The sequence below is a fragment of the Argiope bruennichi genome, chromosome 1 (genome assembly GCF_947563725.1).
Source record: "Argiope bruennichi chromosome 1, qqArgBrue1.1, whole genome shotgun sequence".
NCBI lineage: Eukaryota > Metazoa > Arthropoda > Arachnida > Araneae > Araneidae > Argiope > Argiope bruennichi.
The window spans coordinates 67,244,904-67,271,104 of record NC_079151.1 but is presented as its reverse complement, the minus strand read 5'-3'; the positions used below and the strand labels follow the sequence as shown (position 1 = coordinate 67,271,104).

At 26.9% G+C, this 26,201-nt stretch overlaps 1 protein-coding gene across 2 annotated transcripts in view; it reads right to left on the bottom strand.

Annotated features, from left to right (window-relative positions):
* Positions 1-3,439: 3,439 nt before the first annotated feature.
* The window catches only part of LOC129963452 (calcium-binding mitochondrial carrier protein SCaMC-2-A-like), a 57,803-nt gene continuing 35,041 nt past the window's right edge, over positions 3,440-26,201 (bottom strand). For both annotated transcript variants that reach the window (XM_056077832.1, XM_056077844.1), the window contains exons 2-10: positions 24,113-24,224; positions 23,935-24,022; positions 16,475-16,586; positions 13,863-14,021; positions 10,073-10,219; positions 9,709-9,819; positions 8,614-8,781; positions 6,579-6,726; positions 3,440-6,380 (exon numbers count right to left, since the gene is read on the bottom strand). In XM_056077832.1, coding sequence (XP_055933807.1) covers positions 6,190-6,380; positions 6,579-6,726; positions 8,614-8,781; positions 9,709-9,819; positions 10,073-10,219; positions 13,863-14,021; positions 16,475-16,586; positions 23,935-24,022; positions 24,113-24,224 — 1,236 coding nt within the window. In that variant the 3' untranslated portion in view covers positions 3,440-6,189. The remainder of the gene's footprint in view (positions 6,381-6,578; positions 6,727-8,613; positions 8,782-9,708; positions 9,820-10,072; positions 10,220-13,862; positions 14,022-16,474; positions 16,587-23,934; positions 24,023-24,112; positions 24,225-26,201) is intronic.

Below are 26,201 nucleotides of genomic sequence, written 5' to 3'. Positions count from 1 at the left end.
AATCATCCATTCTATTTATCTATAATTAATGCCCAATTCAGTGGCTTCTCTTCTGAAGAGGATAGATTGTTTATCATTATTTTCTGAAAGGAAAATGAAGTGATAGTTTAAAAATGTTTGGAATAAATTCATGATTTATCTTTGGATTGAAATGATTTGTTTTACATACTGCAGCTGGATAGATAGATAGTCACTGTTTGGATTTACTCCACTTATTCTTAAACTATAAAATAAAAACTTACATAAGTAAAAAATAGAGCTAATTTAAAATAAATTATAATTTAATGAAATAACAATTAAAGTTTATCTTACAAGTAGTTACATAAAAACATTATTGATGGATTTGTACTTGCAAGTAAATTTCAGAGTAACTGAAAGTGAATCTAACAGATCCTTAGCAATCAAAGAAATTATTATCATGACTGGTTTATTTCCAGTCATAATGATGACTAGTGAAACATGTTTGTATGAAACTTTATTTGTATTTTGATATGAATGGAATTTTTTCAAAGTTTCATTTTTTTTCACCCATTTAAGTATAGTAGACTTTTTCATAAACACATTACATGTTTATAATATGGGTATAGTAAGAGATTCTCTGTATAAAATAAAAGCTTCATTCTAATTGTATATTGGGAATGAATAGCTTCCAATACTCCTGTTTCATCATCCTGTAAATTTTCTGAGGAATGTTTAGAAATTTCAAAGTTTGTTTAGAAATGATCATTTAGTCTATAGACATCTTTCAACTTTTTTTGCAATATATATTCTATCTGTTTTTGGAAAAAAAATAGCATATAATTAAAGTAGTTGCATAATTTACAATTAATTTGAAATGCTTAATTTCTGTAAATGATACAATTTAACAGGCTGATGATTCTGGAATTTTAATTTTTCATATCCTTAAAATAACCTGTTCCTTATTCCATAAAAACTTTCACCAAATTCATAATGTTTGATAGCTGCTTAATGGTAACCTTTTTAATGCATACTAATTTTAATATAATTTTTTCAATGTCCTTTTTATAAAGTTAAAGAATAAATATAACTGTTAGGAAAATATGCAAAAATTTAAATTTTGCGAGACTGGTAATCTGTAAAATAAATTGGCTTTATTAATTGACCATAAAATAATTTAATAATAGTAATAATGAGTAATAGCACAAAACTACCAATAAATTCTGTATTTTCTAAAACCTAAATTACTTGCATTCTTTATTACTTTAAAATAACCCTTTTTTTTTTTGTCTGATTGCTTTCTGTTTCTGCTACTCATACTCATGTGAGATAAATTTTTTCATATAAGGAATGATTATATATTTGCTATTTGTTTATAAACTTGCTTAATCATATGCTTTCAAAATATTTAAAATTAGAAAATTTATATAAATAAAATTATTCTATTTGAAATAAAATGCTAAAGCCATTTTTTTCAATAACAGTAATTAAATTCTAACATTTAACAATTTGAAATAAAGTATTAGATGATACTCATACAATAGTTATATCATACGACTTTCGAAAGATATCATTTGTGACATATTCTTTGACATCTTTGCTCCACTTTGACATTCCTAGCTTTCCCTTATATTTCTTGTTTGTGAAAATATGTATCTATTTAATAATTCAATGCAAAAATGATGATATTTAGGGTTTCAGTGCCTAATTAATCAGAAATCTCTTAAAACATTTTTTTAAAAGTTATTACCATTTGAATATGATCATACATTATACTATGATTGCTTTCCCAAGGCATATTCTATCACACCATTACGTTTTATTTTTAATAGGTATCTGTTTAATAGGTTTATCTGTTGGGTACAGTCATTTAGAAAATATTTATGATGTCAATAAAAAAAGTTAGAATTAAGCTTAAAAGATTTTTATGATGAACATACTTTTTGCATTATAACTATGTTCTTTCACATAAATATTATTAAATCCTATGCAGAAACTATAGCAACTATGTTTATGGATCTGTGAATAACATCTAAAATAAAAAGAAATATAATTTTTAGAACTAAAAGTTAGGATATTATCAATACTTGGTAACTCTTGCATTTGCTTTCTAGTTATTTTTTTTTTACATCACAATTTCAAATTTCTGAAGCTATGCAATCACAAATTCTACTTTATAAATATTGATTCTAAGGTTTATTACAATCTACTTGTTCAAAGGTCTGTTTTAGCTAAATATTTACATTATCTGAAGGTACTGACTTTTATTGATAACTAATTTATATTACATGTAGTTCTGTAATAAAAGCAATCACAATGCAATATTAAAAATTTTGAAAAGTAAATAACAGATCTGCATATAAATTGTCACTATTTTTTTTAAAGTACAAACCCTTCCCTTTTAGTACTCATTATTTTAATATACTTTTTTAAAAATTTCAAACTCATAAAGGAAAAAAAAATTACCATACACAAGTAAATATTTTCTAATTGACGAAGATTCAATTAGTCAAAACAATCAGATTTCAATATGTTGAATCTAACATAATATGCAACTAAACTATATGTTTCTAATGTAATTAAATGTTTCTGATTTTTTTAATAGTTAACTTATTAAACTTAATTAATTAACTTATAATTTAAATTAACTAAATTAATATATAATATGCATTCATCTTCAAGGAAAAACAGTCTCAATATCAGAGGTACCAAGTGATTATTTGATATTTGTCTTAAACATTTTGGATGGGGAAGGTTAATATTATATTAATTTATTATCAAAATAACACATAATTAATTAATTTCACAAATGAAGGTAGTTAAGAATCTAATAGTTAATTTAACTATAATTAGTAATCATTTGCAATTTATCAAAGTAATAAGCATCTACGACAAAACAATGATTAATGATAGAAAATGAAGTTTAACTAACCCATCCGGCCCCTTTTGCCCATGATTTGTATATCAGTAAACCTTGCTTCACTAGCAAAATAAAATATAGAAAAGGGCTTTACTTCATTGTATTGTTCGCTAATTGTTATTTCATACAATAAGTGGCGGGGAAAAACCTTGTTGTCACATGTTGGAATGGCCTGTGACAGTCCATATTGAGTACTTTGAAAATAATCCTTATAGCTACATGGAGGAAATTTTGGCCGGATAGCTTTGTTGAATGCAATTGCTTGTAGACCTTTAATCAGTGAGATATTGTCACCAGTTAAGATTTAAGAGCTAAAGGTGGATAAAATTGACACTGATGAAATGGTGGAGAAACATAGCCAGAATTACCAAAAAACTTATGTAGCAGAGGAAAAAGCTATGTTGGAGATTTAGTCATTTCCCATAGGCAACCATGTGTATAGAAATAATTTTAATAAAACATAGCTTTTTATAAATAATTAATAATAATAAGCAGAAAGTATAATTGAAAGATTTTTTTTGAATATATTGAAGATTTTTTTGTTGCCTCTCTCTCCTTGAGTTTTTTTTTTTTTTTTGTAATTTGGGCTTTAATTAAAATTTTATGTAAAGTACTGAAAGATGCTGTAATTTTATATCATTGTAAGAAAACAGACAATATGTAAAAAATGCACAGATCAATTTTATTTCAATAAGAACTGAATATATGTACAACTAGCACCCAAAGCATAAATACTTAAAGTACAGCAGAATTAAACGTGAACAAAGCTGCATAAAATAAAAATAAAGTGCTCTTTGAAATTAGTTCTTTATATATTTATAAAAATATTATACACTTGAAAAAAGGGAAAATTAATAACACAGCAGCTAAGCAAATAAAAATGCAGAACTTTGAAAAAGCACTTTTTTTTTTGTCCTAGTTTTTTCCCTTGGAATGATTTTTGTTAACAAAGTGAGAAGTAAAATAAATTAAGAAAAATTCTTTCATGAAAAAAGAAACAAACAAACTTCATAAACAACAAAGAAAAAACTTGCAATATACAATGTGAAAGACATGAAAAGATGCTAAATGAATATTTACAATTATTTGAACTTTTAAAGTACACTGATAGTCAAAATATTCTATGGTTTGTTATATTAGCTAATTATATTGGAAGCTGAAATCATATTTTATATATTAGAGAAATTGAAAGATTCAGTAAATATATTTTTACATTTGTACAATGCTAAATTGAATTGTTTTGATTAAAAAAATACTCTGCAAAGAATTTGTAATTAAATAAGCTAATGGACATTAAAAATAATTATTTGGCTTAAAATTATCATTAAATATAAAAATGATGAAGAAACCACTTGTTACACAGATGAAATAAATAAATAAATATACATTTTCTCTTGACAAAAACAAAATTTGCACAATACAAAAGGCAGCAAATGCACTTTGGCAGAATTATTTAGACAGCAGTTAAAAATAAGTAACAATGAAACAAAATAGACATTTAACATTTACAATATGAAATAGTTAAATGATTAAAAACTACCATTTATTAAAAAATTGAATAAGAAACAAATAGAGCTTATTAAAAAAAAAGTTTTCATTTACTATTTATCTAAAGAAATTTCTGAAAGTAAGTTAGCAAAATAATGTTACAAATTGATTGAAGATCAGTGATTTATATATCATTTCTCAAGACATTGAAAAGTGAATAGACAATACATAGTTGCCTTTACAAGACTGATTTTATTTAAATATTAATTAAGTATTTAACTTTCCAACTATCTCAAATAAGATACAATATAATTTAATAATTAATAAATAAGTAATGCTATGATTTAATAGTTCAAATTATAATTAAAAAGATTATCTTTAATAATTATACTCTTATTTAATATATGCCAAATCTTTATATGATTATAATGTTAAGGATGGAAAGGCAAAATGGAAGCATTCTTTAATAAACAATAAATTTAGTTGTTAAATAAAATTGATAATTGACACCTGAATAAATAGACTCTACTTCAAGATCTTCCTATATGTAGCATATTGACTTAATTTCATTCATAGAAATCTGTTTAAGATCTTGAGCAATAAAAAAAAATAAGATTTGCATTTAAATAATGAACTGAATTAAATGGATTCATTTTATATTTCTGCCTAGCTAGATATTACTGAAACATACAAAAAAAATCTTTAAAATGTTGACAAATAATTGTACATTTAATTACCAGAGTACATGCACTTTATGACTGATATACTTTGAAGTTAATCATTTTTTTTATAAGTTCTTGATTTTATTATCCAATTCATAAATACAGTAAATATTTACAAAGCCAAAGTCTAAAATTTACCCACTAATGAATCAACAAAGTTAAACAACTATGCAAAATAGAAGTATCTTAAAATGACATTCACAACAGATATGAAATATAAATATCAATAAAGGCATAGATGTGTGTTGGTATTTGCATAGATTGACAGGAGTACTGCATCAGGCAGAATTGGATTGAGAAGGGGGAGAAAATAAGAAAACAATTTTTATTTAAAGAAAAACAGAATACTAAGTTTTTTATAGAGGCACACTTTATATAAATTGAGAAACAATGAAATTGCATTAAAAAAGATTTAAGGTAACAAACAAAAAAACTCTCCCCCTGTTGTTCTGAAATGCATGTTTATATGACATTGTAAGGAAACTATCACTAGTTACTAAAACGTATCAATTTATTAAATGAGTAACATCTTATTTTAAGATGAAAAATTTGCTGCCTTATCACAGATACTAGATAAATACATGGCAACAATTATAAAAATAACACCCATTTCAGATTATATGATGTACAGCTGCAGCTAAAAGAATAAAAGCATATACATATCTAAATATGAATTATTTATCATTAAAGCAAGTTAAATAAATTATCTTTTTCTTTACATTACAAACATTAGTGCTATTAAAATTAATTGAAATCAATACTTCTTACAACAATTCAATATAACATGAAAATTATAATATACATCATTTACATCCATATATAATACATATTTCAAATATAACAATTTTTAGTAAACATCTGATTATTTATATATATATTTAATTAGCTTAAATAAAAATCCAACAATGTGCATTTTTTTTACACAACTGTCAAATGTCTGTTTCAAAATTACATTTTTTCTAAAGACTCTTTTAATGTTTTAAAGATTAAAATTTAGTTGCTATTAAAACTCAAACTAAAATTACAAAACAAAGAAAAAAAAATATTGCAGCAGTACATTCATGTGCTCTGAGGAATTCAACACCTCTTGGCTTTCTGAATTTATGTTGATTTCACACCTAATTTACTCCTTGAATATTCATAAACTACATAGCTTATACTAACAGCAGGAGCAACCTTCATAAAATTAGGTGTTATACCACGATACAGTCCAGCCACACCTTCACGCTTAATAATAGTTTTAAAAAGTCCAATCATAGTGCCAGCCTCTTGTGAGTGATCAGGGGTAACAGCTGAAAAAAGTTTTTTAAACTGAATTAAACTGTAGGGGACAATGCAACACAAACACAGTTGATTCACAAGAAAAAAAGTACGTCTAAAACTAAGAACTATTTTATATAATGCAAATAAAAGAAAACATATCTAAAATAAAAAGAAATCTTTCTGAAAATATTACCATATTTTTAAACTTATACATTAATTGTATATACCTTGTGCTTGAAGACGAGTTCGAATTAATGCTAAGGGATAGCTAGCAATTTGACCACATGAACTACTAGCAGTACCACAGCCTAAGAGCACCATGGGACCAGGTTCTGTGACTTCAGGATGTCGTGCCGTATAAGACTTTTTTAAAGTCTAAAATAAAAAAATATATAAGATTGTAAAGATTTTATCATTATTAATTCTTCAATTTAGAAATATTAAAAAAAAATAATAAGGAGATAAGAAAATGTCTTCTCCACTCTTTCCCTTAAAATAGTTAAATAATTATACAATCAAGTGTTAATGAAAAGGAAGCAATTACGGGCTGAATATTTTTAACCCTTTGAACTCGGATGGTGACTCTCACTCATCATTCAAAATGGTGCATCATTTTGAAGCTTTATTTGTCTATTTTATAAATTTTGATTACTACAAATACCTACAAAATGGCAAGAAGATGTGAAAAATAATTCGGGAAAATATAAATTGAAACAATTTATATATATATATATATATATATATATATATATATATATATATATATATATATAGGAGCAATGAACAAATCTTTGTTTTAAGTGAAAAAATATGCATCAAATTACTTTTCCTTTGCAAAGGGTTAAAAGAAATACTAATTTGCACTTAGTGAAACACTTAGATTTTAATGATAGATTTGCAACATAATTAGATATTTCACAAGACAATTTTTAAAAGAATGAATGGTCAATATGTAATAATAATAAATAAATAAATTACATTTTGTTCCAACATTTTCTAGCAATATTAGTGGAAAAAAATAGCTTCAAGTAATGTGATTCACAATTCTATCATCCTTTTTATTATTATTTAAAATATTAAAATAAACAATTTATAGCTTCATTTTCTCTTTAAAAATTATCATTTACATTTTCTAGTTAAGTTACGAAAACAAATCAAAGCAAAATTTAAATACTGAATTCTCTTTGAAATTACTTCATGAGAATGAATTGCTGTCTCAATTTATTGTATTTTTAAATGACATCATGAATGGCAGTGAAAATTTTAAGAGAGAAATACTCATTCAAGTCTAGTTCTCATCATCTGACCAATTCAGTATTATAAAGTCCTTACAAGAATAAATGTATATTTTCAGAACATGATGTTAACGTAAAAAGTAAGGTTTCAAAAATATTTGTTTATTTTTTCATTATTCATTAGATTAAATAGGAAAATCAAATCTTTTACATAAAATAATATTGGTAAATATGACTGATGATAACTGAGACATTACATCTCAAGATCTTTATAATGTACATCAGTGAATCACCTAATATGAGTAAAGAGAATTCTAAAACAAGATGTAAGTTGTTTTATATGAAACAAATTTTCAATTCAGTGAAGTAAGTTTATAAAATTTTTCTTGTAGGTCCTAAGTGTTTCCTTTAAAAGTGTACAAAACTAGTTGCTGTATTTATGGCTTTAGCTGCATCTGTTTGTTTTATGTATATAGAAAAAAGCAAAACAATTATATTAGAAAATACTAGTAGGTTGTACAATTTATTATAATTAGCTTTAAAAATTGATTAAAAATCAGAGAAAAATTACATGGTAATAAAACTAATAAATTTCTAATGGTAATTTTATGAATTTTAAGATGATGTAAAAATAATGTTTGCAATGATTTGTTCAGAATTGATGGCAGGGAAGTGAAAAATCCTTTAATTCCCAATTCCATCCCCATAGAAACTTTTTAATAGATCAATTAATTTTTTTAAAGCAATAAGTGCACTAAATAAGATAGATTATAACAATTTATTTTCTATACATAAATATTTTCAGTAGAAAGATGTAATAAAAACCATTATTTTAAATGCTAAACAACCAGAATTATAAAGTCCTTACAAGAATAAATGTATATTTTCAGAACAGGATGTTAGCGTAAAAAGTAAGGCAGCAGATAAAAAAACACAAATAAAATTTATTTAATATAGGAAATTAGCGACAACAATAAACTTTAAAAGTATAAAACTGAACAATAAAAGAATTAAAATATAATAATACCTCATAAATTGCAAGGTCAATACCAGCATATGGTATAATTCCTAGTAAATTTGGCAAATAACCTTTATAGAAGCTACGAAGACCTTCAGTTTTGTAAATTTTACATACTGCATCCCAAGCACCTTTGTACTGTCCTGTTTTTCTAAGAGCTAATCTGGTTTTCAAAACCTATAGAGCAGAAATATTTCTCATTGTAAATTGATAAAAAAAAAAAATAATGTGTATTAAACGAAAAAGAAAATGTAAAAATAATAGATAAAAAAGTTTATATTCATATTATATTTGTATGTATAATAATTTCATTACATTTATTATTTAGTTTTAAAATATACATATTTTTTTCAGGTCTTTATTTTTCATGATTTTTTTAGTCTTTTTGATTTTTAATGTACTGACAGAATTAACTATTCAAATGGCAGCATTTTAATTATAAAGTATTAATCAAAAAAGAATTAAATAACTTGTTTTTTAGTAGTCCACCTAATAAACCCACTGATATAAATTGAAAAAAAAAAAGGTTATTTCAATAAAAGTATGATGCCACTCTTCGTAATACAATCGTGACCAGAAAAAAAATTGTAGAATGATATAACAAATTAATAAAAAACATAATTTATTGCTCATTAACATTTTTAAATACAATATAAAGTTACTTGATAATATATGACTCATTTTTATCTGTCATTCAAAGATTGTTTAGTCTCTAAATATATGTGCAACCAGATTTTTTTTTTGTTCTAAAAAAAGCAAACAGAAAAAAAATTCCAGTATTCACTTACATTAAAATTTTAAATTATAATGATGATTGTTTTGTCACCAATTGTCTTTTATTGATGTAAAAATGTAGTTAAATATATTTTTTCTCTCTTCTGTTTCACAATTTTTCTATAAATTCCATAATTCCAAATATTCCATAAAAACTTCACACGAAATAGTTACATTTGTATGTGGAGTTACAATCAATTTTAGCATGGGAATAAGGATGTTTATTTTTGTTTAAAGAATATTGCCTTTAATCACTCGTTTAATTCACAAGCAGTAAATAAATACATATTAGAAAGCATTGAAAATGATCAGCATGCTTATGATTCTCACCTCTAAAGGATAAATTGAAGACTGAGCAACACCACCAGCTATTGAACCTGCAAGAAACCTTTCATAAATCTGCAGCTCTCTCTCTGAATGACCTCGTATTAAAGGCTTCAGCTAGAAAAGGAATGTAAAATGAAATAACATTAAAAAAAAAAATTAACATGAAAATCGACCATTTTAAATAATCATATGCAAAACTAAACATTTTCAATAATTTTTATTTTATGATACACAACAATGAATTAAGTCATTAAATGAGTATACTATACAATATTAGGAATGAGAATCTGCTCATTAATAACTTTAAATGATTCAAACTTGCAAAAATTAATTAAATACAGATACTTTTAAAATATAGCAAAATTACCTGTTCATATGCTGCAAACTTAATAGCAGTTTCAGGTGCAATTTTCAATACATTCACTCCGTTACCTCTCCACAAAGAGATATATCCACCTTCTTTAAGCATATGCCTTAAACAGGAACCTATTGAACTATATTCTCCCCCTCTAACCTAGAACAACAACAAAAAGACCTTTGAAACATAATGTTTTGATATTTACATAAAATGTAAATTTTTTTCAAAAGCAATATCAGGAGAAAAAAAATGTTATCTTCATTTTTAAGTATAAACTAGCAGAACCCGCACAGCGCTACCCAAGGCATAACATCTAAAAGGAAAAATTAGCTTTAGACTTAAGTCTAGCCTCCACCCGATATGACATGGGAATGTCATGCGGGATCAAAAAGATATTTAGAAATCATCAAAAATAACTACAAAACAATTTTTTATAGCACATATTCAGAAATAATTAGGGCTAAGCTTTTATATACAGTCAGCTGGCGCCTTGCGAGGTAAGCAATTTTTTGGTGGTGCTTTGTTTGGAGTTACATGATCGCCATGTTTTTTTTTTTTTTTTTTTTTTTATGTTACTGCATGCTACCGAATTTCAATCTTTACTGTTCATTTCCCAAGATTTTTTTTTCTGTTGCACATACTTCTGCTTATTTTCATTATTTTCGATTAAATTTTTTTAATGCATGTAAAATGAAATGCATTTTTTTGCAAGCATTTCATTTTACTGCATTTATTTACTTTTTGGTAAAAGTGAATTTTAGTGTGCACCTAGCTGCGCCAACAATGCCAAGTCGCCAATAAAGATGGCGGACAAAATAAACAAATACTTCCGCGGAACAGTTACGGTTACTATTTCCCGCCATCTAATTAGAACTTCTTACTGATAAGTATTTTTTTTTTTTTTTTTCATACTGCCCGGTGCCTTCGGCATCTGTAGAAGGCACCGGGCAGAATTTTTTAACTTAAAAAAACATCCTACGGCTTCGCTAGCAGCGGGAGCGGGAACCTAGTAGCTTCGCTAGCACATTGAACATAAAGACTGTGTGGAAAACAGAAACAGTACATAATCAAGAGAAAAGAAAAAACGGTGAAATAAGCAATCGGGACATTCTCCATACAAAATTTCAAACAAACATACTTTCCCCACCTTCATCAACTTGTAAAAAAATATATTCCACTCACCCTCCATCCATTCTGCCGGTTCGATATCAAACCATTCTCAATACAAAATTTCAAACAAGCATCCTTTCCTAATTTCATTAACTCGTAAAATATATATGTATGCATATTTAACTCGCCCTTCATCCCTTCTACAGGTTCGAAATAATCCCGACATAACAAATTATGAAGGGAACCAACCGTTATAACACCAAAAGAATTACGAGAACTGCGAAGAATTCCATTTGCAGCTGTCTTTGAAAGTGAGAGTGCAGACGATTTTTTTAAAGCGAATACTGACAATTAAAAATTGCAAAAGAATAAATATTTTCTGTTCGTATTCACATTAAAAAAAGAAAGAAGAAAATAACTTTTAATTATAAGCTTAAATTTCTTTATTTAATAAATTTTAATTATAATAAAGAACAAAAGTAAAATCTTTAATCGATATTTTTTTAATATTTTTAATTTAACAATTTCATAATTTAATTGTAGTTTAAGTACAACTCAACCATTGCAAAAAGTAGTAAACAAAACAGCAGTACGGTTGCTATAAGAGAGATCCGATGGGTTGCAATATTGGCGACAATCGGCTGGTGCACACTAATCTTCACTTAGGCCGACTTTTTTCTTCTATATTTCCGTTAATTTGCTGCAGCGTTCCTCGGAACTTTTAGATTGGAAACACTATTGCTACCGTTTGCGCCATATTCAACCATTTCGCTATAATTTGGCGATAAACTTTTTGGGTGAAAATGATTGTATATCAATGTTGTTCCATATTTAGACTGTTAAAATGGTTTCAATTTGCCTTTGTAAACAAAACATGCCTTTTGATACAACTTTGCATTTTAAAGCTGGGCTAATCTTTGATATACAGTCATTTTGTGCCTTACGAGGTTGGCAATTTTTCGGTGTTATTTTTGCTACCATTACCCTATTGCTGCCGTTCTTGCCACATTCGACCATTTCGCTAAAATTTGGCGATAAATTATTTTTTTGGCGAAAATGAGCGTATATCAAAACTGTTCCTAAAGCTGAACAATATGGACAAACTATAGACATTGTTCCTATTGAAACCGAGACATCATTTCTGTAATCCACATATGGATGTATTCCTTTTCTGTTCAAATATCAGGAACGTTTGTTTTTTCCCTTCTTCTCCTGTGTCTCAAATTTAAATGTCTTTCTCTATCAGCAGGCAGGCGAGATTCATTCTGTCTCTGTAATTCAATTGCAGTGCGATTTAAGAGACGGTTACTTCGCTCAGCGAAGACTTTCTTTTGAAGAAAGGTGGACATTCTTTCACTGATATTCGCTAATCAAACGTTTCTTTCCCCTACATCTTCATTATCGCGCAACAAACGAAGCTTTTTGGCATTTAATGTGCTCCGGCCAAGGTTGAATTTCCTTCTTTTAGGGATAATGAGATTTGAATCGTTGTTTAAAATCAGACGTAAACAAAGAAATGTATCGCATATGAATACCACAGCTCTTGCTATTTGCACGTGCGAAGTTTGAGATTTCTGCTCACGCGCGGATAAGAGTAAAGCACAGATTCTGCTGCTTTACGCATGCGCGAATCGCAGTAGGAAAATAATTAAAATCGCAATTAGAAAACTCCTTTTTTTATTTTGATATGACTTCAAAACACTAAAATCTTCCCCAATAAATACCCTACAAAATGGTACAAATATTTCCGAAATTAGTTAAGTATTTCTCAAGTTTTTAAGGTTTCAACATACAGACGTTTTCAGGAGACATTTTATACTATGTATTGATAAAGTAGTCATGGGAACTTAGCAAAATTTTTCTTTACATAGATAAAACTAGAGGACTTCAATGGAAATAGAAGTCCATAGAGACAAGATTTTTTTTACAAAAATTACACAGTAAATTCATTAATAGGCAACAATAAATGAAATTAATTAAAATTTAAAACCACAATTATTCCATTCAGTTCTTATTTCTACCATAGTAGAAGTTACATATAACTCCTCTGAATTTTTTCCAAAATACTTTTTTAAAGTGAATTTATTAAAATAATATATATATATGCTCAAGTTGAAAATTCTGACTTACATATCACATTCTTAGTACACATAGTTAAATTCAAAATTACAAATACAACTCACAGTAACAACAAGTAGCTCAGAAAAAGAATAATCAGAATATTTAGAATCGTTACAATTGTACCTCTGCATCAAATTATTGATTCACAAATTTAAAAGCTCAAATTAAAGTATTAAGATATTATAAATCAATACAAAAAATTACATACAGTCAAAGAATTAACTCAAGTACTCTAAGAAATCTAAATACAATCAATAGGATAGATCATTTTAAAAACAGATGGTTTCATCTAATAAGGTATTAGAGAAAAAAAAAATTAAAAAGAATTAAAATAATAAAAAAATAATAATAAAGTTAAATTATTTATTAAATAAAAGTAATCAAATAATTTTTAATTCAATTTTTATCACTAAATGATAAAATCTGTCATAGGTTTCACAAATGAAAAGATCAAAACATATATTATCTTTCAATATGTTAAACATATATTACAAATATATTATATGTTTTAATATATTAAAATCCTTATTTATAACATAAATATTGGCTATCAAACAGCAATACTAACCTGAAGAAACACTTTAATTCTATCTAAAGGAGCTGTACATGTCCGAGAGACACCTCCAGCTATACCTCCTGCCACTAAATGTCGCCACCACATTCCTGTTTGCATCTCTTTTTTGGTGAAATCTTCTGGCACTAAATAGTTTTCACCTATATCTAGAAACTGTTGAAAGACACATATTTATATAATAATATATAGCAAAATTTCAATTTATAATTTTTAGTTATAATTAGATACAAGATTATATAGATTTATTATTAATATGTATTTATAGAAAATTTTAAATACATTTTCCAAATAAAATTATAGCAAAAATAAAAAGGATGAAAATTCTCTTAACAAACAATTTTTGTTAATAAAATATTTCTCAGAATGATCATTTATCAGAAAAAATATATATGTTTTCTTAGATTTTAATTAAACATTTTTCTTCCACACCTCTCCTAAGAGAAGTTTAAAAAAAGGAAATTATCTAACATTTAACTAAAATTAGGGGGAAACAATGACAAAAATTACTAAGAAATTATTATTACTAAAGAAGTTAAAATGATGCCCATTTCTTTAATCTTAATTTAGAGAAAGCAATCTTTATTAATTTTTAATACAGAAATGGAGAATTTTTCATAGGGAGAGGGAATATAAAATCTTCACAAGAAATTTTATCCACAAATGGAGGTTAAACAAATAATTAAATAAAAAAACTGCAAGAATTATGAAGAAATTTTGCCAAAGTTTACATAAATAACTTAAAATATAAAAGTGTTAAATTGTTTCTAAACTCAATTTATGTGCCTGCATTCCTTTCATTAATACAATAATTCAAAATAAATTAAACAAATGACACTCATAATAAGTTACTTACTTTTATTATAAAAAGCATGGAAAGCATTTTTTATATGGCATTTTTTATATAAAAGCAAAGAATGCATAAATGCTACATTTCTTTCAATTAAGAAATGGACACATGGCATTCTAATAATTACATATAAATGTAAAATATTCAAATTTTCCAATAAAAATTATCCAATTATACTTTAGTTTTATGAATATAGTCAAATTAAATATGGATTGAAAAATAAATTTGAAAAAGAGCAAATTTTGTTAATTAAATCAAAATTAGAAAGTAAAAGTGCATGTCTTGTACATACAAATGCAAACATTTTTCCAAAGTACAAATAACTTACTTTCATCATTTTATTTTGATTAAACGATGTGACTGAATTCTATCACTAATATACAATTATATAAATCTTCCATAATAAATATTAATAAATAATACATTAAGCTACAAAATATCATTATACAAATTACATTAATTAAGAGGAGAGCATTTGTAATTTAAAAAATGTTGAGTAATAAAAATAAATGTCTCCTAGAATAGTAATTTTGATGATATTTAAAGTTTCACATAAAATACTGTAACTTGATTAAAAAAAAAAACAATTCCAAAATTAATTTAATTTTGAGGAAATCTTAAAAAGTAGCTAAAAGCATAGAAGTGTTAAATTTAGCCTTATACATATTTTTCTGTTTACTGAATTAAAAAAAAGATGTTTTCATACTTTATTTTAACAATATTCCTAAATTGCATAACAGAAAATAATAAAGAATTTTATTCTGCTCAGCTTTAAATAAGAAGGGATAAACATACGTTTTTTTAAAAGATGGAAATTTTAAAAATTTGGCGATCAAACAAATGTCATCATGTTAAACATTCAAAAAGCCCCTTTACAAACTTAAACATAAAATAAATGCAATAAATATTTGTAAATACAAGATAAAATGCAAACACCATGTTAACTTAACTCATTAAATTATAAAAACAAATTTAAAAATTCTGCAGTTTAAACTAAATTATTTCAAAAATATGAAAAGAATTTTATATAAAATATAAGGGGTGGGGGAGGGAAAGCAACGCTAAAAAATACTTTACAGTTCTAAACAATTTACAAAATCTCTAATAAATGTTTTTAATTAAATTATAAAAACAAATTTTACAATTCTACAGTTTAAACTAAATTATTTCAATAAACACGAAATTTTTTTATATAAAATATAAGGGATGGGAGGGGGGGAGGGAAAGTACTGCACAGTTCTAAAAAATGCTTTACAATTCCAACAATTTACAAAATTTCTAATAAATGTTTCTAATATGGCATATTAACTAAAATAAAAAATTAAATCCAAGTAAGCTTACTTTAGCTCGCAAAGCAAAAAAAATTGCCTCTAAATGTAATGATACTTCCAACATTCACACAGCATTCTATTCCTAACAAATGAATTACTAACATTGTCTGTCATGCCACTCATAATGAATTGACATGAAAAGCAGTAAAAGCTATTGCATCAAAGAAAGAAAATTCTTATCAGATGAAAAGCAACCAATCAGTGAAGTCTACTTGCAGATTAGTAAAAACTGCTGTTAGTCTGGGCTTTTCCAGATAAAAAGTTCATTCAGAATGAAAAGAAAGCCTCATCATTTAAAAAGTAAGGTGGTTTTAAATTCTGATTATATATATATATATATATTTCTTTAGCTGTCATGTCATAACACTTTTATAAAATCTCATAATTCTCATATTTAATTTGTTTTAAAAGGCAAAATTCATACTTACAGTAGCATGCCTCCAGGAACGTAAAAGGTCTCCTAATTCAAAGCTTGGTAAAAAAAGTAAATAATCCCTCCATTCATTAAAAGATATCGTTTGAGAATCATCCTTATCCATTCTAGAAAAGAAAAAAATTGCAATTACTATACATTACTATAACTATTGGAAATTACTATACATTTAAAATTATTTCATTATATAATAAAGATGATTACTTTATTATATAACTGAATGACTGAAATCAATTTATACGATGTCGCATGATAAAAGTAGCTGTATAAATAATACAGTATGTTTTTATCAAATATCCCCATCCCCCATGAAAAGTGAACTGGATTCCAAAATTAAACCGGTGAAATATAAATTATCAATATCGCATAAGCACGAATGAATTTACTCCCTTTCATTTCCAAAATGCAAACGCGCATAACTTATTAAAAATACCTAAACCAATACATGTTATTGTCTATTACACATGGCTGTTAAATAAAAAGTTACCAGAGAAGTAAACACAAATTAATGCATAAATAAGGTATTGAAGTAATTACTTTTTCATTTTGTTATCAAAATATATAATGGGGGAAAAATAAAAAAAAAATCAACCCAATTTCAAAACTCTATTCATGAACTGCGAGATTTTCATCTGAATATACGGGCTCCAATAAACGGAACATTATGAACAACTGAACACTTCCACGCGCAATTGAGAGAGTGCTTTGCATTTCCAAGTATTCACTGTCCGTATATATGGATTCTACACACAGAAGGAATCAAGACACAAAAGAGTTGAGGTCTAGTCGTTTATGCAAGTCACTCAACAGAAATTTTCTACACCCTTCTATTTTAGCCTCTAAGCTCATTTATAGGAGCATTTCAATATTTCTTAAAAATATCATCTTTTTATTTAAAGGATTTTTTTTCGTGTAATATCAGGCTTTGAATACTGAATATCTAAAGATAATGCAAATATTAATACGAGCGCTATTTCTAAGAGAACATCACACAGGAAATTATCTACCTACTCCTAATTTTAATCTAAAAGAAATTTTCCTCAATGTAAACATACTTCGGACATCCACAAAGCAGCAGTAATCTGCTTTAAATAATCATCACATTATTTATATTCATATTGTATTTATACATTTCTAGATGGCAACATGATCTAGATACGATAATATTCCTTTCAATATCTCAATTTTTGGACTGGCAAAGCACTTTTCACTGCCTTGGTAATTAGCAGCTGCAGCGCCTTTAAAATTATTAAAAACTGCTTTTTTAAAAGAAAAACTTTCAAAATATACGTAGTATCGAGAAAGTATTGCAATCATCGAAAAATATTCGAACTCGCTATTTTGACTAATCTCCACATTTTAGATCTAACTGAATTCAAAAAACACATTTTTCGATAATGCACGTCTGTCTGTAACAAAGATAACTCAAAAATGCTTGGAGGTAGATGGAGACAAAATTTGTTAAACGGTCTTTCTACCAAATTTGCAGATTTCTAACGAATTTTGAGCAAAATCTGTTAACAGGAAGTTGTCTGTGCGGCTGTTTGAATGTAAATTAATACGATAACTACAAAATGAAGATGCCTAGATGGATAAAATTCGATACATATATTTAACATATACAGTTAGACACCTATCAAATTTTAGGCCAAATCCAATGGCTGTATGTTGGTCTGTACTTTCAAAAATATATAAATGCGATAGTATAAAAACGGAACGACTTAAATATATCATATCGGTATAGGATTTCGTGATTATAAGTGCAGTTTTGTTTCAAATTTTTGTTTCAATCGGTTGAGAAAAACGCGTCTAAAACACAAATTCGATATATTCGGATAGTATTACCACATGACAGGGATTAACCCCCCAAAACCTCGCCAAGGATGGGACGGTAGATTCAGTAAAAATCTAAATTCACGACAAAGATTAATATTTCGTAACTATTGTACGCCAATTCCATGCAAGACGGTTATTGGGATAACATTTTTATTAGAGAATATGCGAGAAAGCTTTGGGGAGACTTCCACTTACAGAGAATATTCATTCCGTTCCACGGTTTGCGACGGGAAATTACTATAGGGAAAAACCGTTCACATGAAACCAGTAATGTCTGAACAGTAAGATAGTGCAAGTCTCAATAAGAAAAAGATGGAAAAATGACATCAAGCCAAGTACTTGTCATTGATTTCTCTTTCTGCACAGAAATGATCTTATTGGCGTTGGAATACTGGCTAAATACTAGTACCAATTTCTGCTATTACAAAAGAGCAATAAAAAGCACAATCATTCCTCTTTATCATTTGTAAAAGGAAAGATACTGTCGGATAATACAGTACTACGTCTTTATTTTCCAGAGATGGAAGAAGTCAAGTTTTATAAATTTTTCTGCAATAGCAGTTTTTTTTCCTGCTTGAAATTTGAATCTAATTAAGGATTGATATTCATAAAGAAGAATTAATTACACAATATTATACTATTCCTTTTTTCGTAAATTTCGAAAGAGGTATCTCTACATGTGTACTTATTTTAATTCCACATTTTCCTGATTTTTTTTTATTGCTCAGCCGCAGTGGAGTATAAGAAGAATAAGAAATGCAAGAAAAATGGTCGAAAACATTTATTTTATTTTTAATCAAAATCAAATAAAAATTAGTTTGTTAAAACCACCTTACAGCATGTCAAAAATATTTTTATTGATTATTAATTGAATTATTCAAGATAAATTGGAAAAAGTATCAAAGAATTTATTACATCAAACATTGGTTTCTTAGAGCGACTCAGGTAGTCAAAACAAAACAGGAATTGAAATTAAAATTAAAAAAAAGCTATGCCTAAAAATGCGTTTACCATATATTTACATTATTTATTTTATTACATATTCAATTATCCCATTTTATTTTATTCGCTACTCTGGAGAACCTTACCCTTTACTTTACTCCTCTGCCACTCAAGCAAATAAAAGCTCTCGACGATTTGAAATTGCGTATGATGCTTGTGCTCTTAAATTCGTTTATCGTCATACTGTTGATTCACTACAAACATTATGAAGTTTTAATTTTTTTCTTTCAAATTTAAATTTTAAACAAATTATGTGTTTTAAACAAAACTGAATATGCCATCTCATAAGTTTGTAAAAATATTGTCCATCCACCGTATCATCGTTCCTTATTCATCGCTGCAAGCATCTGTTACCTAGTTATATATATATGTATATATGTAATGATATTTTAAACTCTTAATTTAAACCAAATTAACTTCCAAAGCTTTATCTTAATGTAGGCTATAGTAAAATATTCTCTTATTTTCTGATCTCATTCCACGTATGAAGCTGTGTAAAAATTACTGCGCGCAATCAATCTGTGTCTCAAATGAAGGTGATCCCTTCGGAGCCCTTGCAAGGTGTCAAAGTTCAACACGTGTATTGAATTGGCGCGTGGCCGGAAATCCCATGTTATATAAGACTAGTGATCATTTGTTTCGGCCCTTTTTGCTTCTTCCTCTTTTCTTACTTCTGCTTTTGCTTCGCGCTGTGGTGGACGTGCCTTGTCCGCGTCTCTGCTTGAAAATAATTAAGCTTTCACGAAATAGATATTAAAATTAATTTTAAAATATAACATGTCTCTTCAATGTCTTCGAACCTGCATTCTGCTTCAACCAAAATAATGTTTGTTTGTTTATATATATATATATATATATATATATATATATATATATATATATATATTTGTTTCAATTCGTTTGGGTAAAACGCGAATAAACACAAATTGAATTTTCAGATACAAATAACCCCCAAAAATCTCACTAAGAATCAAACTATAGTTTCAGTAAAAATGTTAAATTCATGCCAAAGGTCAATATTTCATAACTATTGCATGCCAATGTCCTTATTAGATTGTATGCGAGAAAGTTTTAGGGAGTTCATTCCAGCTGGTTCTTGCATACATAACAAATAAACGCAGACGGACCCGCAGATACACAATCTAGTCTATACATATAAAATACAGTCTAGTCTACACATATAAAATACAGTCTAGTCTACACATATAAAATTGAACCTTATTCCTTTACAGATGCGAATAAAATTTAGCACATGTGTTCTTTAGCACTAGAAAGATTAACTACGCCATTAAAAAGTTTATACATCCCACAAATGGGGATAAAACATTTTAACGTTTTTCCGCTGTAATTTCGGTACATATCGCACAAAGGAGTTTTCTTCGTGATATCAAATCCATTTTTTTACAGTCATTTTTTGATTTTCTATCAATTTTCCATAGTAAATTTTGTAACAATTTTCTCTTTTTCTTCTTCTTTGTTAAATACTTAATATTTTTCACTATTTTATTACAATATCACTCGCACAATTTTGCCAGTATAAAGTAATGTTTCTATCTTCAGATATTTTCATTAAGCAGAAAAAACATCTTTTTAATACATACGCATGCACAATAAGCACTGTGCATAAACATTGTGTTTTAAAATTGTTGCAATTTCTTTTATTTATTTATTTAATCTTGCATCGTATTTTAGCAATTTATAATGCGCCCAGTTTGTGTATCATAAGATTTGTTAGTTTGTGTATCATAAGATTTGTTACTGGTATATTTCTTTAGCGTGAGCTTGAAGTGTTATATGTGATTCTTTACTTACAGTAAATACCACTTTATCTTTCATTTAATTTTATTATTCATTTATTAATTTTGTTTTGGCAACATGCTTGCAAAAAATGATAGAATTTATGCTTTTCTATTTACATGATTAATATTTGTCTTGCTTGGAAATCAAAAATAAAATAAAAAATGAATATAACCTTATTAATATATTAACAGCTATTACTAATTCCCAAAAAGTAAGAGAAACCATACTTTAGGCGGAAGAAATTCTCTGAATAATACTGAATTACTCTATGATTGTCAGTTTGTATTCTTCTGCGCGTGCATATACACACGCAGACAATCTTTTTGTATTCAATACACACGCAATCTTTTTGAATTCAATACACACGCAGACAATCTTTCTGTATTCAAAGTTCAACTTTTTAAAAATGTGTCAATGTACATTCCTTCACAGCCTTGCATTTCGGAATTTCTAATGCAAATTTGAACATTTATTTAATTTTGTAGTACTAAGAATGGGAAATTGTTTTCTTATGTTAATTATTAATTGTACTCACTTTTAGAGAATTAATGTAAAATGTCTTTTCAATAAATTATCTTAAAAGCTTACACCTAACTTAATTCGTGTAAGTAACCTTACAGATAACAGAAAACGTTTACTTCCCTTACAATTATCTTATCATAAGAGGTAAATTTCGACTTACTATGAAATAAATTCTACTTCAACACGTTTCGCTTTCGCAATACTGCTCAATAAAGTCGAAGTGAACTATGGCAATCTAGAAATTCTCCACTTTCGCTTCACTTTCTCACTGAGAGAATCTTTATATATTATATATACTACAAGGACCAAATTGCAAGACTGAAAATGTCGTATCTACCAAAAATTTTAGAGTAATAAATAATTAGGTGTTATTAATTAGGAGAGAGAGGAGGACCCTGAGGCCGTTTAAGGTGTCGAAAATATGAATCCGAAAACTGTACAATGTAGAAATAGGCATATTTTACATTTTATGCATCGGAATCAATAAACATAGACGGAATTACGGTACAACGATTAGTCTGAAACAGATTTTTTTTAACGTATCCGCCTACATTAAAATTCCATTTTTGTAAAAAAAAAAAAAAGCATTTTATTTATTTATTATTTTATCCGAAAATCGTTTCTTTACATTCTCAAAACCGTTTTCATTTTACATCTACGATAATTAAAGATGAAATTTTAACAGAATTTAACTGTTGAAATGAAAAAGTAAATGATACCACAAATAAGCATTTTCCGTTATATTTACTTAGATTATTCAGAAATTCTTTTTCATTCCATTTCCTTTACCATTCGCTAGATATTATTTTGGATGATGGCTGCAAAAACAGATCACAATAAATATTCATCACAGTTGAGAAAAAAACAAAAGATTTTTTTTAAAAATTTTTTTTAAAAGCACAATGTTTAAGAAAAATGAACTACACTCAAGAAATAACCTACCATCTCAGAAATTTTGAAAAAAAATCTTTTTTTTTTTTTTTTTCATTTAATTGAAAATTAAAAACAAAAAACCATAAGCTTATTTTTTTTTTTTTTTCAAAAAAAGTTTAACAAAATGTTTATCTAAAAATTTGTCAACTTTCAGATACGATTAATAAAATACTATTAAAAATATATGGCTGACAGAAGGATTCTAAAATACCTAGCAAAAATGAAAGGGCATGTAAAAGTGATCGCAATCAGTAGATATTGAAATTGAAGTTTGTATTGATATAGACGTTCAGAATGGTAGATGATGAGAGATGTTACAGTTGATATAAATTTTGAATTTTCAAAAATCATCATGATTTTCATTACTAATTTCCTTTACAAATACGATCACTAGAATACAGATCCCCCTCCCTCCTCCTTTATATATAATTCTAAATGCATATTAAAAGCAAGAAAATACAGTTGAGTTTTAAGGGAAGGGAAATAGTGGCGAGATAGTCAATTGTTGCTGGACACTCGTACGGAAATGTCCGAGTTTCTCGATCAGGTACACCAATTACTCATCGTCACTGCGAATTTCGAATTATTATACAGACAGATTTTCGAGCACATATTGTAACATGCTGGATCTTTAAAATATTTGTTTCTTTTAACGTTATATAGCTATTTAAAGCCCATTCTATTTACATCATTTTTAAGCAGATTTCTTTTAGGAAGTGTACCTATTGCCATGCTTCGGATAATATGTCTTCAAAAAAATTCTCCGTTTTAGTAATGGTGGGAACAGAAATTTTCGTTTCCCTAATTATGCAGGATAAAAGGACTATTCAAATTAAGCAATTAACTGACACGCTTTAAAGAATAATTATTGTGCTAAAAGTTTTTGATATCGGGCAACCCCTTAGAAGTTAAGAGTATGAATGCATTATTCTTATTTGCCGTAAGTACTATATCCTTATAGTAAAATTCTGACTTCGAATAATAAATATGCACTTGGGGAGAAAGAAAACTATCTCCGACTTGACAATAGGATTTTCTTTTCTTTTTACTAAAACGACAATATTTACACTTACGAACATATTTTTGAATAATTCCGTAGTCCTGTATATCAATAATATAAATATAAAACATTTTCTATACATATCAGAAAGTAGGAATAAGTACTTCGAACTTATATAGTTTTAGAAAGGAATTTGCTGACTTAGTATTTTGATTCTGTGCGGAAAAGAATAATTAACAAAACTAAGAAGCTACAATAAAATCAGAGTTCGAAGGATTGGGGAATTATCTTTTTAATGAATATTAATTAAAAATTATCACACAGATACACATGTTCCAAAGGACAAACGAAACTGCAAATACCTTTTTAATAGAACTAATGCTTCTTCTTTTTCAATTCTAACATGATACTGTGCAAATGCACTCACAATTTCATCCGCATCGATGATACCTATGCAAAAGTAAATTACGATATTATATAAGAAAATCAAAAATTGGCACGAATAGAATACATTTTGAAACCAGTGATTTCAAAGCTTACCATCTCTATTTTCATCCATGTATTTGAACAAATCCATGAGCCGTTGTTCAGATTCCTGGATGAAGTGAAAGAAATCATTGAAGTTAAGTGATCCCATTTTTTCTACCCGAACCTAAAACAGGAAATTTAAATTTGAAATGCCACATTGAAAACATATATTTCTATTTACAGATGTTTGAAGTTGTCGGGGCAACACATGCAAGAAATTAATCGGCAATATTTTTTTTTGGTTCATTTTTACATTTGCTTGAAATTTAATAATTTTTCATCTTTGATGAGAAATGAAATATGGAATAACATAATGAAATCAAAATGTGAGTAATACCATTGTGAATTAATATTATTCTGAGGAGTAAATCAAGATTTTTTTTTCTTAGAAAAAAGTTACATTTTATACAAAATATTTAATTCTTAAAATTCTAATTTATATATTTGTGTAATACCAACTAAATGCTTTAACGAATTAAACAAGAAAAAGAATGCTACAAAAGATAATGTATTGTAAGAAAGATGATTTTAATTATATAATAAATTCAACTAAAAAGTGGCAACAATAAGATGCACAAAATTCTTCCATCCATATTGATACATCTTACGCAACATAGATGTCAATACCAGCTTTCATAGCCGACAGTATATAAACATTTAAGTGTATTAAATTATTTACCTAAGAATCATTTGAGTCAAAAAATTTAAACTATCGTTTCTATGATAATGATTATATTTTTATTAAAACTTCTAATGGAAAAAAGACTTCTAATTTTTTTTTTTTTTTTTAATTATATACAGTATTACCTTGCATTTACGTTCTCGTCTTAACGTTTTTTTCGTCGCTTACAACACCTATAGTTAGTCTTCTCAGAATTAAATTTTCTTATTTACCTAACTGAGAGGTTTCTAGGAATTGATAGTATCTCTCGGTTTATACCACTATCCTTTTGGTCACCTTAAAACTGTACAAGAATGATATTATTGCAGTTCTTGAGAAACCATTTCTGAACATATACTGCAAATGCTTTCCGTTAAAGAATTTCAACATTTTATTGCAGGCTCAATATAAGAGTGAATAAAATTTATAATCCAAGTAATAAGTTATTAATATAAATATGTGAAGTCGAAATTTTACTTTTTTCTTTTAATACAACAAATTATCTTAAAAAATAAATAAAAAACAATGATCACTTTTAAAACAGATAATTAAATACCATCTATTTGCGGTTCCTATAAACAAGAGAGGAATTCGCTATTCTACTTTCGTTTGAAAATGTTTCACGACACCCGCATATAAAGAAGAAACGCATGGAAATTATATATATATATATATATATATATATATATATATATATATATATATATATATATATATATTTAAAAAAAACTTTTATTTATAATAAAAATATTAGAAATTTGGCATTACTTTTTGATATGAAAGAGCTTGTTAGAAACATATAACGCTAATGTTTTAGATTATTTCGGCTTAGGATCAAATTTTTTTAAGAGTCTTGTTTTAGATTGTTTTTTTAAAGTTCAGTTTCAGGATAATAACGCTTTATTTTAGACGAGCTATTCAAATTATAAATGAAGCTGAACTATTTAAAGAATTCTACAAAGAATTTTCTGAAATTAAGAATTAGATATAAAACTTCTAGACAACTGTTGTCTAGGTCTCATTATTAATTCACTCTGAAAAACTAAAGAATTTTGGAGATTAAAACTTCTTTGTCTTACGAGATTATTTGAATTTAAAGACTTCAGTAAGAACTTTCATTTCAACATTTTTTTAAATAGCTAATTAATCAAATGGTTAACAATTTTTTTTACTTTCTCCTATATGAGGCTTAGAAGATACTGGATAATTGTAATAAAATTAAATCTTGAGATTTTGATGAATTCTTCATGTCTGAATTCAAAAATACTTATTTGTCAATGATCACGTTAACTCAAAAGCGCAACAATCTAATTAGAATGCCGAAATTTGTTACAAAATATTTATACAAAAAAATATAGACTTGTTTCATATTTTGGACAAAATCTATTTACTAGAAGTTTATTTGTCACTTCGTCTATTCACATGGATATGTATATAATG